We start from the raw sequence: 13,950 nt of genomic DNA, 5'->3' as shown, positions 1-13,950 counted from the left end.
GACAGAGGAGCCTGATCAGCTACAGTCTGTAGGGTCCCAAAGAGGTGAATATAATTGGAGCAACTGAGTACACACAGGGCCTGGGCCTGGTTTATTTTTAAAACCAGATGATTCCACTTCTAAGATGCAGCCCAGGATGAGAGCACCTTGTCCCACGCAGCTCATCCATAAATCAGGTGAGAACACCAAGGCCCAGGGCAGTCATCGTCTTGCTCACTCACAGCAGCGTGTACACAGATGGCGTAAGGTTGGAGCCCAGCCTCCTGGCTTTTGGTCCCCTTTATCCCCTCCTTCTCTGAGAAGACCAGTGTCTAACCCAAGGCAGCCAGACCCCAAGCCACAGCATCAGGGTCCAGACTAAAGCACCTCCAAGGGGCTTCACCCTGAGCAGCAGAATTCAAGAAGGCAGCTGCCATCTTAGCGCCTGATCTTTGCAACATGCACTGATTCATATTTTCACTCAAGTTTATTTTATGTATTCAGAGTAGTAAAAATCATGTGTTCAGTAAATTTTGATTGACTGGTGAAATAACAGTGAAAATAAATTTTGATTCAAATCTCTGAATGAAATGTTCATTGCAAAACACAGGCAGCGGGTATAAGGCTGTTCAACTTTCTGTGTGTTTGAAAATGTTTATAGTCAAATGGTAGGAAGATGTAAATATATAGTTGAAGAAGTAGCTAAAGAAACAAAAAGAAGAAGTGGCTCATAGAATGTGTTCATGTCTCAGAGTATCTCCCTCCCCAGAACTCCCACCTGGAGACCCTAGTGTTCCTGCCTCAGATTGGGGAAGCCTTGCTGCCTTGTTCTTGACCCCACACCCTCCTCTGCCACCTCTGTTCTGACCACGTGGAGGGACTGAGGGACTTCCCAGGTTGCAGGTCAAATATGGGAGGTCATGGGCGTCCAGGAAGATTGGCTGCCTCTATGGGAGTTGTTATCTGTGATAATGATGGTTTTAGATAGAACAGGACTCCTGAAAGTCAGAAGCTTCCCAGGTGGCTCAGAGGTAAAAATCCCCCTGCTAATGCAGGAGATGCAGGAGATTCAGGTTTGATCCTTTGGTGGGGAAGATCCCCTGGAGGAGGTCATGACAACCCACTCCAGTATTCTTGCCTGGGAAATCCCACGGACAGAGGGAGACTGGTGGGTTACAGTCCATGGGATTGTAAAAGAGTCAGACACAACTTAGTGACTCAACAACAACAACGTGAAAGTCAGATTCTGGTTGACTCTTGCATCTGGGCCTTTGATTCCCATTCTGCTTCTCTGGTTTTCTCTTTCTCTGTGAAATGAAGGGACTGAACCAGATGATCTTGACAGTCATGTTGTCTACTTGGGGCTTATCCAGGACACTTGGTATTTCCTTTTGTTTCTTTTTCAGTGCTTTCAGCAGAGCTAAAGTAAAAAAGAAATAAAGCTGTATTAGGACCAGTTTTATATTACTGGTAGAGTCATGAAAACAGAAGAGTAAAGTTTGAGAAATAATCTTTCATATCAGTGATTTATTAATATAATTTTTATTTTTCTATATATCCTTGTGTTGAAAAATCAATGTGTATGTCAAGTTATAATTGAATTCTTGTCAAAACATGCAGTGATGTGCTGTTCATATTTGAGTACTCATGTATGGATGTGAGGGAGAAGGCAATGGCACCCCACTCCAGTACTGTTGCCCGGAAAATCCCATGGATGGAGGAGCCTGGTAGGCTGCAGTCCATGGGGTCGCTAAGAGTCAGACACAACTGAGCAACTTCACTTTCACTTTTCACTTTCATGCATTGGAGAAGGAAATGGCAATCCACTCCAGTGTTCTTGCCTGGAGAATCCCAGGGACAGGGGAGCCTGGTGGGCTGCAGTCCATGGGGTCGCACAGAGTCGGACACGACTGAATCGACTTAGCAGCAGCAGCAGCAGTATGGATGTGAGAGTTGGACCATAAAGAAGGCTAAATACTGAAGAACTGATACTTTCAAGCTGTGGTGCTGGAGAAGACTCTTGAGAGTCCCTTGGACAGCAAGGAGATCAAACTAGTCAATCCTAAAGGAAATTAACCTTGAATATTCATTGGAAAGACTGATGCTGAAGTTGAAGCTCCAATACTTTGGCCACCTGATGGGAAGAGCCAACTCATTGGAAAAGAACCTGATGCTGGGAAAGATTGAAGGCAGGAGGAGAAGGGTGCAACAGAGGATGAGATGGTTGGATGGCATCATTGACTCAATGGACCTGATTTTGAGCAAACTCCGGGAGTTAGGGAAGGACAGGGAAGCCTGGTATGCTGCAGTCCATGGGGTCACAAAGGGTCAGACACAACTGAGTAACTGAACATCAACAACAGCTGTTACAAATTAGGTTGGTTATTGTGCTCAGTCACCCAGTCATGTCTGACTGTTTGCAACCCCTTGGACTGAAGACCACCAGGCTCCTCAGTCCATGGGATTCTCCAGGCAAGAAGACTGGAGTGGATTGCCATGCGCTCTTCCAGGGGATCTTCCCAACCCAGGGATCAAACTGCTGCGTCTTTTGCATTTCCTGCTTTGGCAGGCAGATTCTTTACCACTAGCACCACCTGGTAAGCCCAAGTTTGATTATTGCTCTGAGGTAAATTAACACCTTCTCAGTGCTTCTGGAAAGATGGGAACACGCTTTGAAATCATTCACATAGTGGCACACCCTCCTAAGTAGTGTTCTGGTAAATTCTTAATTTTCAAACAACTAACCGTTGGGAGAGGAGGAAGAGAAGAAAGCACCAGTTTCCAGCATTTGTCAGTCTGTCAGTTTCCCTGGTGTAAATCTTCCCACGTGGCCAATTTCAGACTAAGAAGACGGCATCCCTGGACCACAGAGCTGATCTCCGTGCACAGGCTCGGCTCTCCCTGCCTGTAGCAGCAGCTCCACTGCACCACTGTCTGTTTGCATTGCAAGGAAGTAGGTCAGATGAGCCTCCCTTAAACAGGAAGAATGCAGATCTGCTGAACATTAAGGTGCTGGTAGGCGATATTGTGGTTAATGAAGGAAATTTATAAACCAGTATATAACAAAGTACAACAGCTGTCTCTTTAATGGGTAATTTTGCAGGAGAAGCACAGGGCATGTGATCATTGAACAAAGCCCTCTTGGTCTTGGCTTCCTTCTCTCCCACTAGCAGGGCAGCCCGGGCTCCCTTGGTTCTCAGCCCTGTTACCCAATCCGTTCGTTATGCTTCAGAGACCCTTGCAGAGAGCCCTGCTCCACCGACATGCTGTCACCTCTCAGCACTGGTGACTGTGACGAGTGAAAAGGTCGTGCCTTCAAACATTAGCATTGCAAAGAGATGTGAAAATGATCAGTCTCTTTAAAGGGCTGAGAATACTTGGGTGAGACAGAACAAGGGCTCGTCAGACAATTTCTGACCATGAACCAGAACTAAAATACCCATTTTGTTGGGGACATTCCTCTGAAGGAGAAATATGAGTAAAAAGAGAAGCTTTTTTTTTTTGCACGGTAAGATGGACAAATCATACACCGGAGGGCCAGGGTTTAGTTGAGGTACTTCTCCCATGTAGAAAACAATAAAGCTTTTCATTAGTAGGAAAAGGAAAGGGCAGACAACAAGCAAGCCCTCTGAGCACAGCTGCATTTTCTTCGAGACCACGAATGTGTTCCTCTAGTTGATGCTTTCAAAGGGATAGGAAATTACATTCCAGGCAGATTCCAGCCTTCTGAATGCATTTGCTCCCTGTGTAGCAGCTCATGAGGTCGGACAGAAACCCTTATTCAGCATCTGTCTTTGGGTTCTTATGGCTGGGGGTGGGGTTCCTTTGGTTTTGACCAGAACACTTCTCCGCTGCGGGGGCCAGGCTCAGCGTGGCTTTGCAGAAGCTCGGTTACTGTACAGGAGTGAGACTGAACTTCACAGAGGTGCCCAGGTGGGTTGCACTCATGTCACCGAGGACTCTGGAGTTTACATCCGAGATCCTCTGTCCTGAAGAACCTTCGCCTTCTCGCTCGGTTGGATGACAATGCTGTTGGTCGAATTATTTAGTTCTCTGGAGACAACACAGAGGAATTCTGCCTGATCCTCATTCCCATAAGGCAATGGCACCCACTCCAGTACGCTTGCCCTGGAAAATGCCATGGGCAGAGGAGCCTGGTAGGTCGCGAAGAGTCCAACACAACCGAATAACTTCACTTTCACTTTTCACTTTCATGCATTGGAGAAGGAACTGGCAACCCACTCCAGTGTTCTTGCCTGGAGAATCCCAGGGACGGGGGAGCCCGGTGGGCTGCCGTCTATGGGGTCGCACAGAGTCGGACACGACTGAAGCAACTTAGCAGTAGCAGCATTGAAATATAAAGTACTGAGAGTGGTAAAATACCCCAGACTTGAGAAGTGATCACACTCAATGTGTCTTCACAAGAAATCTGTATTTTTTCATACCCTGCCATGTGACATGTTTCTTTGCCTTTTTTTTTTTTTTCTTATTTAGCAAATAGCATACACTGAGAAATCCTCTGTGTGGCCTTTAGCAGCCCACCACACTGGGAGGCATTAGTGTGGATTAATTTCCAGAACACAGCTCTGCCACTGGAGTCTCTCTCCTCTGTGCTCAACGAAGTGGGCTGTAGGAACTGGTTCTCTACAGGAGGGGCCGGGGGCCATATTCCAGTTGGTAAATTATCTGTGGGCTTCCTTAATGGCTCAGACAGGAGAGAGTCTGCCTGTGGTGCAGAGACCCAGGTTTGATCCCTGGGTCAGAAAGATTCTCTGGAGAAGGGAATAGCAACCCATTCCAACGTACTTTCCTAGAGAATTCCAAGGACAGAGGAGACTGGTGGGGCTATAGTCCATGGGGTTACAAAGGGCTGGACTTGACTGAGCAACTAACACTTTCACTTTTCATACTATTAATAGAAGAATTATTTCTCATTATTTAGGACGCTGTACAGTGCAATGGCCTCAGACATCTAGTCGTCACTATCAACATTTTCTCTTCTTCTTTTTTGAATCCAGGCAGCCAATAAAACAATAAACCAAACCCTGATGTGTAACCTCTACAGACATGGATATGAGCTTACTCATTAAGTTCTAAGTCCCACAGTGCCCCTGTAAGTCCATTCCACATTGACCCATCGTCTGCCTGTGATCCCAGACAAGCCCGCCCAGGACTCCAAATGCCTACAGCCCTGGGCATTTCTGTTAGTCCCTACCCTCCACTGCATTTAAGATGCTGAAGCCCCAGCTGGCATTCCACGTCTCCCCACCTGTACACCTTAGCCCCTCACCCCCAGACATGCCCACATCTCAGCATCATGACGAGGCCCACAATCATCACTGCAGCCCCCACGGGGGGAAAGCAGCAGAGCCAGTCCCTGCTTTAAACTCACCCAGCAATTCCACTCTTGGGTATAGATCTGAGAAAAACAAAAGCACTAATTCAGAAAGATACATGCACCCAATCTTCATAGCAGTGCTATTCACAGCAAGGTATGGAAGCAACCTAAACGTCCACCAACAGATGTGTAGATAAAGAAGACGTGGCACATATATACACGGTGGAATCCTACTGAGCCATAAAAATCATGAAAATTTGCCATTTGCAGCAACATGGATGGACTTGGATGGCATTCTGCTAAGTGAAATAAGTCAGACAGAGAAAAAGATACTCGATGATATCACTTCTATCACTTGGTGATGATATCACTTGGTGATGATGTCACTAAGATATCACTTGTGGAATCTGAAAAATACAACAAACAAGTGAACAAAACAAAAGAGAAACAGACTCACAGATACAGAGAACAAACCAGTGGGGAGAGGAAAGGGAGAGGAGCAAGACAGGGGCAGGGGGTTAATAAGAGTTATTATGGGATTGTATGAAATCATGTGTGTGAAACTTTTGAAAATTGTAAAGTGCTACAGAATTTAAAGAATCTTTCACTCAATAAAATGTCTTGCCCCTCCCCCTTGAGCCTAGAACGTGAAGGCAATACTAAAATTATATACTTGAAGCAAGTGAGTTTTGTGGTATGTTTATTGTACCTCAGTATATTGGTTAATAAAATTAAAAATTATTTTTAAAAGGTGAAAGGGAAGTAGGGATCAGAACCAAAGTTTGGGGATGGTGGAGCAGTTCTGCTGCTTCTCAGATGCTCAGGAAGAGGAATCTCACCATGGTTGTGGCAACTTTCTTTAAAATCTGGGCCTCATGGTGCTTCTTTTGCTCCATTCCCAGCCTGCCCACTCCACATTGTGTTATCTCTGCCATATGCCTTCTGACTATAGAGAAGCTCCACAGTGTGGGGTCTTCCGTGGGGTCCAGGCTACAAAACTGGGAGATCTTTGCCTTGTTGTGTGTCTCAAACCACTCTAGCTGGCTGCAGGGAGGACATGCCCTGGCATGTGCCAGTCTCAGGGGAAGACACAGCGTTTCTATGGTCAAGTGCCCAGGGAGAGGTGCTGGAGGGCCCTGAGGTGGGTGGCAAAGAATATAGCATGAGCATGACCTTACGAATGAGGGAGAGCCCTTACTCCCGTGATTGGGAAAATTAGGTAAAAAGTAGATAAAAAAAATAAATTTGTTTTAGTTCTTTTTCAAATCTTCCTGTTTGTTTTTCATATCTTCTTATTCCTTTCTCATGTTTTGAAAATATCTTTAAACATTTTGTGCATTATTATTTCAAGGCCTGAATCTTGTAATTCTAGCATCTGAAGCCCTTGGGGGCCTGATTCTCCATGAGGGTAGATTGTTTTCTCACGTGTTTTACTATTTTTGTTTTGTGAGCTCATGTTAGCAGAGATTCACCTGGAGAATCCCCAAGGGCCTGGGTGGAGGGTACCTCCTTCTAGAGTGTGTTTGTGTTTGCTTTTGCTGGATTCCTCAGGTCCATTTCCACACTAATTGTTCAGTGCCTAAGTCATGTCTGACTCTGCCACCCCATGGACTGCAGCACGCCAAGATTCCCTGTCTTCACTGTCTCCTGGAGTTTGCACAAACTCACGTCCTTTGAGTCAGTGATGCTATCAACATCTCATCCTCTACTTCCCTCTTCTCATTTTGCCTTCAATCTCCCCACAGTTGAAGGCTTTTCCAATGAGTCTGCTCTTCCAACTAGGTGGCCAAATTATTGGAGCTTCAGCTTCAGCATCAATCCTTCCAATGAATATTCTGGGTTGAGCTCTTTTAGGGTTGACTGGTTTAATCTCCTTGCTATCCAAGGGACTCTCAGGAGTCTTCTCCAATACACTAGTTCAGTCTCTCGGTGTCCATTTCTTTGTGACCCCAAAGACTGCAGCACACCAGGCCTCCCTGTCCATCACTAACTCCCGAAGCTTGCTCAAACTTATGTCCATTGAGCAGGTGATGCCATCCAACCATCTCATCCTCTGTCATCCCCTTCACCTCCCGCCTCCAATCTTTCCAGCATCAGGGTCTTTTCCAATGAGTCAGTTCTTCCCATCAGGTGGCCAAAGTATTGGAGCTTCAGCTTCAGCATCAGTCCTTTCAATGAATATTCAGGAATGATTTCCATTAAGATCGACTGGTTTGATCTTGCAGTTCAAAGGATTCTCACGAGTCTTCTCCAACACCACAGCTCAAAAGCATCATTTCCTCGGTGCTCAGCTTTCTTTATGGTCCAATTCTCATATCCATATATAACTACTAGAAAAACCATAGCTTTGATTAGATTGGACTGTGTTGGCAAAGTAATGTCTCTAATTTTTAATATGCTGTCTAGTTTAGTCATAGCTTTTCTTCCAAGGAGCAAGTGTCTTTTAATTTCATGGCTGCAGTCACCATCTGCAGTAATTTTGGTGCCCAAGAAAGTGAAGTCTGGCACTGTTTTCATTGTTTCCCCATCTATTTACCATGAAGTAATCGAACCAGATGCCATGATCTTAGTTTTTTGAATGTTGAGTTTTAAGCCAGCTTTTTCACTCTCCTCTTTCACTTTCATCAAGAGGAATTTTGAGATGGAGGGAGGGAACTTGACAAGTTTCACAAATAAAGTTTCCCATTCTCTCAATACACTGAGATGAGATTCCCTGCTATAAACTTTGGGAAAAGTCTGGTTTTGAGGTCTGCAGAACTGTGGGTTAGGGATGCCAAGAGGTGACTTCAAGGATTGGTTAGTCAATCGGTTAACTAACAAGGTTTTGGAAATTCCCATAGTTGACAAGGATAGTTGGAAATGTAGGTGATTATGGAAGGAGGAGTACAATTCTCAATGGAAGCCCTTTTTCCTGTCTAATAAGCAAGTCATATCATTTTCTTGTGTGTTTTAGGGAATATAAGTTTACTTTCCACAGGGATTGGAGGAGAATAAGACCTGCACACCCCACCCCCCTCCAAATAGGAAACCACACAGCAATTTCTGCTTGGGGCTCATTGAGTCCAGTTTCATTTTTCTGCCACCCTTCCAACTCTTTTAATAATGATTCTTGCTCAGCCAATACATTTCAAAGAAACATCTCAAATGCAATTGAGCCATGTGTTATGGTGGGGAAACCGTGAACCCTTGCTTTGCCGAATAATTGTGTCATTTTTGGATTTTCAGTTCCTGCGATGATTACATCCTACCCAAACACCACCCTGGCCACTCAGGGTCAAAAGAAGGAAATGAGCTGCACGGCTCACGGTGAGAAGCCCATCATAGTCCGCTGGGAGAAAGAGGACCGGATCATTAACCCTGAAATGGCCCGTTATCTCGTGTCCACCAAGGAGGTGGGGGAGGAGGTGATTTCTACTCTGCAGGTAAGAGCATGGCAAACAGGACAGATGAGCACCTACCTTCACAGGCAGAATAATCCTGTCCTTTCACATACGTGACTGCATGTCGGAGAAAGCCACAGATCATCATCAACAGTTACAACGGGGCTCCCTTGGTGTTCCAGTGGCTGAGACTTCGCCTTGCAATGCAGGGGGTGCTGGTTCAATCCCTGGTCGGACACCTAAGATCCCACATGCCTCACAGCCAAGAAACCAAACAACTTTTTAATAAAAAGAACAAAACAAAAAACAAATTCAATAAAGGCTTTAAAAACGGTCCATGTAAAAAAAAATCTTAAAAAAAAGAAACATTTATGAAACACTATCTCTCTACTTTTATATATAAAGGGATTCCAGAGTAGCCTGCAAAAATAGTACTTTATCCTACATGTGGTTAAGAGTGAAATTATTGCCAACATGGCAGGAAAACAAACTGTAATAATAAGAAGAAGAGAGAAATGGCATATTTTTTAATTTATTTTTTTATTGAAGGATAATTGCTTTATAGAATTTTGTTGTTTTCTCTCAAACCTCAACATGAATCAGCCATAGGTATACATATACCCACTCCCTTTTGAACCTCCCTCCCGTCTCCTGCCCCATCCCACCCCTCTAGGTTGATACAGAGCCCCTGTTTGAGTTTCCTGAGCCATAAAGCAAATTGCCATTGACGATCAATTTTACATATGGTAATGTAAGTTCCTGTGTTACTCTTTCTGTACATCTCACCCTCCCTTCCCCTCTCCCCAAGTCAATAAGTCTATTCTCTATGTCTGGACAAATAGCATCTTTTAATGACAGGTAATTCTGGAGAAATGACAGCCTACACTGTGCACTTTTTTTTAACTTCCTGAAAAAAAAGTCAGAAGAATTCTGCCACAAAAATATTATAAGGAAAATATTTTGCTTCTTGGGGGAAAACCCAGAGTAAAAAAGTATTGCAGTCTCTTAGAATTTTTAGCACTGCTGGTAGTTAGCTGAGTGATTCTTTTAATATGGGGGAGAAATGATGCTATAAAACACACATGAGGGACAAAAAATTCCCGTGTTTGAAACGTGCATATCGATTCACTCTCAGATCCAATCTTGGAGTCCTGGGAGACCAAACCTTTATTGCAATGTTTATAGATCTGTTTTGTTTAGGCAGGATTGCTCTGGCTGTTTTAAAAATCCACTATGAGATTTAACCAAAACTCCTCCCAATGACACTGTTTAAATATTTACAAATATAGTACATGATGGTCTGATGGACACTCTGCCAGTGATGTAGAGAAACTTCATCAGGATGGGCTCTACTGGCTCGTGAGAAATATTTTGGAAATTGTTTGTTAAGGCTCATCATTGTCTTTTAGAGACAAACATATATATCAATAATGTAAAGAAGACATTTAATAAAACATTTATCTTGACTTAAAAACAAAACCCACTATGAGATTTTTTTTTTAAAGTGGGAGTATGTGGAATATATGTCAACCTGAATGTGACATCCTACATACATTTCACATCCAATTTAATGAGCTGGCAGCTGACATGGATTATGTACATTGAATCTATCCATTGGCACATTTACAATTGTGCTGAAATAATTTGTTCTCAGCTTTTTGTGTCCCTGTGTGTGAGTGTGTTTATGTGTGTGCTTGGGGCTGGGAGGAGAGTGAGAGTGGAGAGATTTTTGTAACCAAGAGCCCTTTGAGTTGTTCTCTCTCTGCATTCCTCTGGGTAAGATGGATTTCTCTCTGCTTTACACATAGATTTTGCCAACGGTAAGAGAAGATTCTGGCTTCTTCTCCTGTCACGCTATCAATTCATATGGGGAGGACCGTGGAATAATTCAGCTCACAGTGCAAGGTAGGACGGACAGAACCTAGGGGGAGAAACTTGGTGGTGTCAGGACAGTAAGTGTGTGCCCAGGCTCTGGTGTCCGAGTGGCCTCAGCTTGACACATCACACTTCCAAGTCCTAAGAAGATGTTGAATCTGAACAAAGTTGGTGCTAAAGCTTCATTTTACAGATCTCACAATTATACCAAGGTGCAGCCCCCACACAGAGGGAGCAAAGTCCATAAAGGAACTGGGTCAGCTGACTGGGCAGCCCTACGTTGTGCCTTTCTTGTTCAAATTTAGGAATCCTTACTAGATGTTCTGCCCCTGGAGGAGGGAAATGGCAACTCACTCCAGTATTCTTGCCTGGGAAATCCAATGGACAGAGGAGCCTGGTGGGCTACAGTCCATGGGGTCGCAAAGAGTCAGACACGACTTAGTGGCTAAACAACAACTAGATGATCTGAATGAAAGTTTCATATTCAGGGCCAAAATAGTTTCTGATTAATAGATCCCGAGCCAGACCAGAAGAGTGACATGTAAATCCTCAGGTTTGGTCCAGCTTTATAAGTGCTATGACAATTGGCAAATTTGGAAAAATAAAATTGTTCCATCCTAAAATGCGATTAGGAAAAAAATACTTCCAGGTTAAAAAACACAAATAAATAAGTCTGCCGTGTTGAATGCTGACAAAGTTTTTGTGAGTCACTCGGGATTTTCACTAGCATCTTATGCCTGAACGATGTTCAAACTAACCCAGGTTTTCTGTTGACCACACAGAGCCCCCAGATCCTCCTGAAATTGAGATCAAGGATGTGAAGGCACGTACCATCACCCTCAGGTGGACCATGGGCTTTGACGGGAACAGCCCCATCACGGGCTATGACATTGAATGCAAAAATAAATCAGGTAAGTCCTTCATTTCCTCCAGCTGTAGTTCCACTTCCAAAAGCTGTTTTATTGGTTGCCTTTTAATGTAAGCACAAGCTGGACTGCGGGAAACTCAGAGGGAGCTCTTTTCGCCAGTCTCTCTCTTTCCTTGAATGAAGCACACCACCCCCATTTCCTTTAGTAGGAGTGATTTTGTGTTGAGATCTCTTTGTTGGGTCAGCCCTGCCTCTTTTCTCCTTAAACCAGCAGGACCTCAATCCTGCTCCCTCCCCGTGGGTCACTGTGGCACTGTCACCACCAAAGGGTGCACAGGCTGCTGCCAACCCAACCTGGCCACTGCGTTATTTTTCCCACCTCCCTGTCTTCCCCCTGCTTCCCTAGTGTCCACATCCCTGAGCACTGGCTGCGTTCAGTATCTGCGAGCTGAGCTGAACCATGGTGGTTTGTGCAGAGGGCCACATATTGCTGAGACAGCACTGACCCTTCAGGGACCTCCTGGATGTGCAGGGACAGGCTGGTGGCACAGATGTAGCCAGGCACGCCTGTGCTTCGCTGGGTGAATGGCCAGCTCACCAAGAGCCCAGAAATAAAACAGACCAGCTGTCAGGACCACATCAGGCATGCCGGTTGATCATCTTAAAGTGACAATGACAGGACCACTTTGAACATTAGGACCCATCAGGCCGAGGGGAGGGTACCCCCACTGTGGCTCCAGGTCTGGACTTAGACACAAAAGATGAGGAATTAGAGCAGCATCAGCTCATGAGGGTTTAATGGTCTCACAGTCCAGGAAAGTGGCCTCGTTTCTCACTTTCTAGGCACCGTGCATCACTTCACAGCACACTGTCATGATACATTTATCTTGTGAGCTGAAGCTGGAGCAAAAAATTAAGCTGGTGGCATGTAGAAAGGCAGGTCAGGTGGGCAGAAATGTTTCTGTAGGAGCAGGCAAGGGGCAGGGTAGGACAAAGGGCGAGACTGGATGAGGAAGTGAGTCCAGAAAAGGGCTAAGGTGGGGGTTAAGGAAAGGAATTACTGAGGATGAAAACAGCTTGGATCAAACCAAGAACAGAGGTCATAGCAATAGTGCTTGAGGATGGCTAGAAGTCCTGGGTTAGAGATGCATAAGGAAAGATGTCAGAAGAGGCATGGTGACCAGCTTGGTTCCCTGAGCCACAACAAGAGACCTGGAAGTGAGGTGATGCTTCCATGGACCTTGAGAAAGCCTCCTGAGAGGAGCATGGTGGCTGTGGTCACACAGTCCCCTGGAAACCAGATCCCATGCAGGGGATGGAGATAGAGGACGGCCAGTGAGCAAGCTGTGGGCAGTGTTGAACCAGCAGGGATCTTTCAGAAATCAGTACCAATGGGCTTGCCCAGGGCCAAGGGCAGAGAGGAGGCCCTGCCTTCGTTCTAAAGAAATAAGGGCAGGATGGAACCAAAGATTGAGAAGTTCTGAGATCTGGGTCTTGAAGTCTTTTAGGTGAGGCAGGCATGTTCTTGCAGAAAACAACCTGGAAACTGAGGGCAAGAATGAAAACTTGGCAGGAACACAGACACACACCGTAGGGATACTCTGTAGTCTACAGAGAGAGGGACAGACCCCCACCCCCTCAAGCCTCGCAGGTCAGCACTAATAGAAGGACTGCAGGTCTGGGAGCTAGTGCCCACAGAGCCAGTCAGGGGAGCAGCTACATGCCTCCCTGTCTTCAGGGGATCGGTCATTTCCAGGTGCTCATGATGATCCAGTGGTTCCTCAAGGGAGTTTGGGTTCAGCGTGTCTCTGGCCATGTCTCTTACCAGCTGTAACCACCCCCGCCACCATCCCATCCCTGGACCACACAGTTACTATTGTTACTCCCACCTGCTGCTCAGACCCCATTCCTCATTTGACCTCCACAGGGATATATCCCAGGTCCACATTCAAGCCCATGCCTCCCTCTCATGTGCTGCTGCAGTCTCTCTCCTTTCCTTGCCTGGCAGATATGTGAACTCATATTTAACTGTGTGTCTGTGTGTCTTTTTTTAATTTATCCATATTTTCTTTTATTGAATCTGGATTTTGACTCAAGTTAGAAAAGTCGTTCTCTGCACTGTGATCATAAAATAAATCAACCTGTTTTCTTCCATCGTTTTGTGTTTCTTTGCCTCCCTTTTCTAAATTGAGGTCTCCAATCCATTTGGAGTCTACTCTTGTGTACACTGGGAGAGATGGATCTGATTTTATCGTCTCCAAAAATGGGTCTTCTGTTGCCCCAACATCATTTATTAAAAATCCACCTTTGTCCAGTGATTTCCAATGCCGCCTTTATCACGTACTAACTTTTCGTATGTTGTTGTTCAGTCACACAGTCGTGTCCCGTGGACTGCAGCACGCCAGTCTGCCCTGTCTTTCACCATCTTCTCAGAGTTTGTTCAAGTCCACTGAGTCGGTGATGCCATCCAGCCATCCCATCCTCTGCTGTCCCCCTTCCATGTGTAATTG

The 13,950-nt window shown here is 45.2% G+C and overlaps 1 protein-coding gene across 1 annotated transcript in view; it reads left to right on the top strand.

The window, feature by feature from the left end:
- The window catches only part of DSCAM (DS cell adhesion molecule), a 692,286-nt gene that overhangs the window by 526,387 nt on the left and 151,949 nt on the right, over positions 1-13,950 (top strand). Inside the window, exons 12-14 of the mRNA XM_070363231.1 lie at positions 8,543-8,739; positions 10,506-10,602; positions 11,355-11,483. Coding sequence (XP_070219332.1) covers positions 8,543-8,739; positions 10,506-10,602; positions 11,355-11,483 — 423 coding nt within the window. The remainder of the gene's footprint in view (positions 1-8,542; positions 8,740-10,505; positions 10,603-11,354; positions 11,484-13,950) is intronic.

This window comes from Bos mutus, chromosome 1 (genome assembly GCF_027580195.1).
Source record: "Bos mutus isolate GX-2022 chromosome 1, NWIPB_WYAK_1.1, whole genome shotgun sequence".
In the NCBI taxonomy this organism is placed as follows: domain Eukaryota; kingdom Metazoa; phylum Chordata; class Mammalia; order Artiodactyla; family Bovidae; genus Bos; species Bos mutus.
This window is presented reverse-complemented; position numbering and strand designations above follow the sequence as displayed.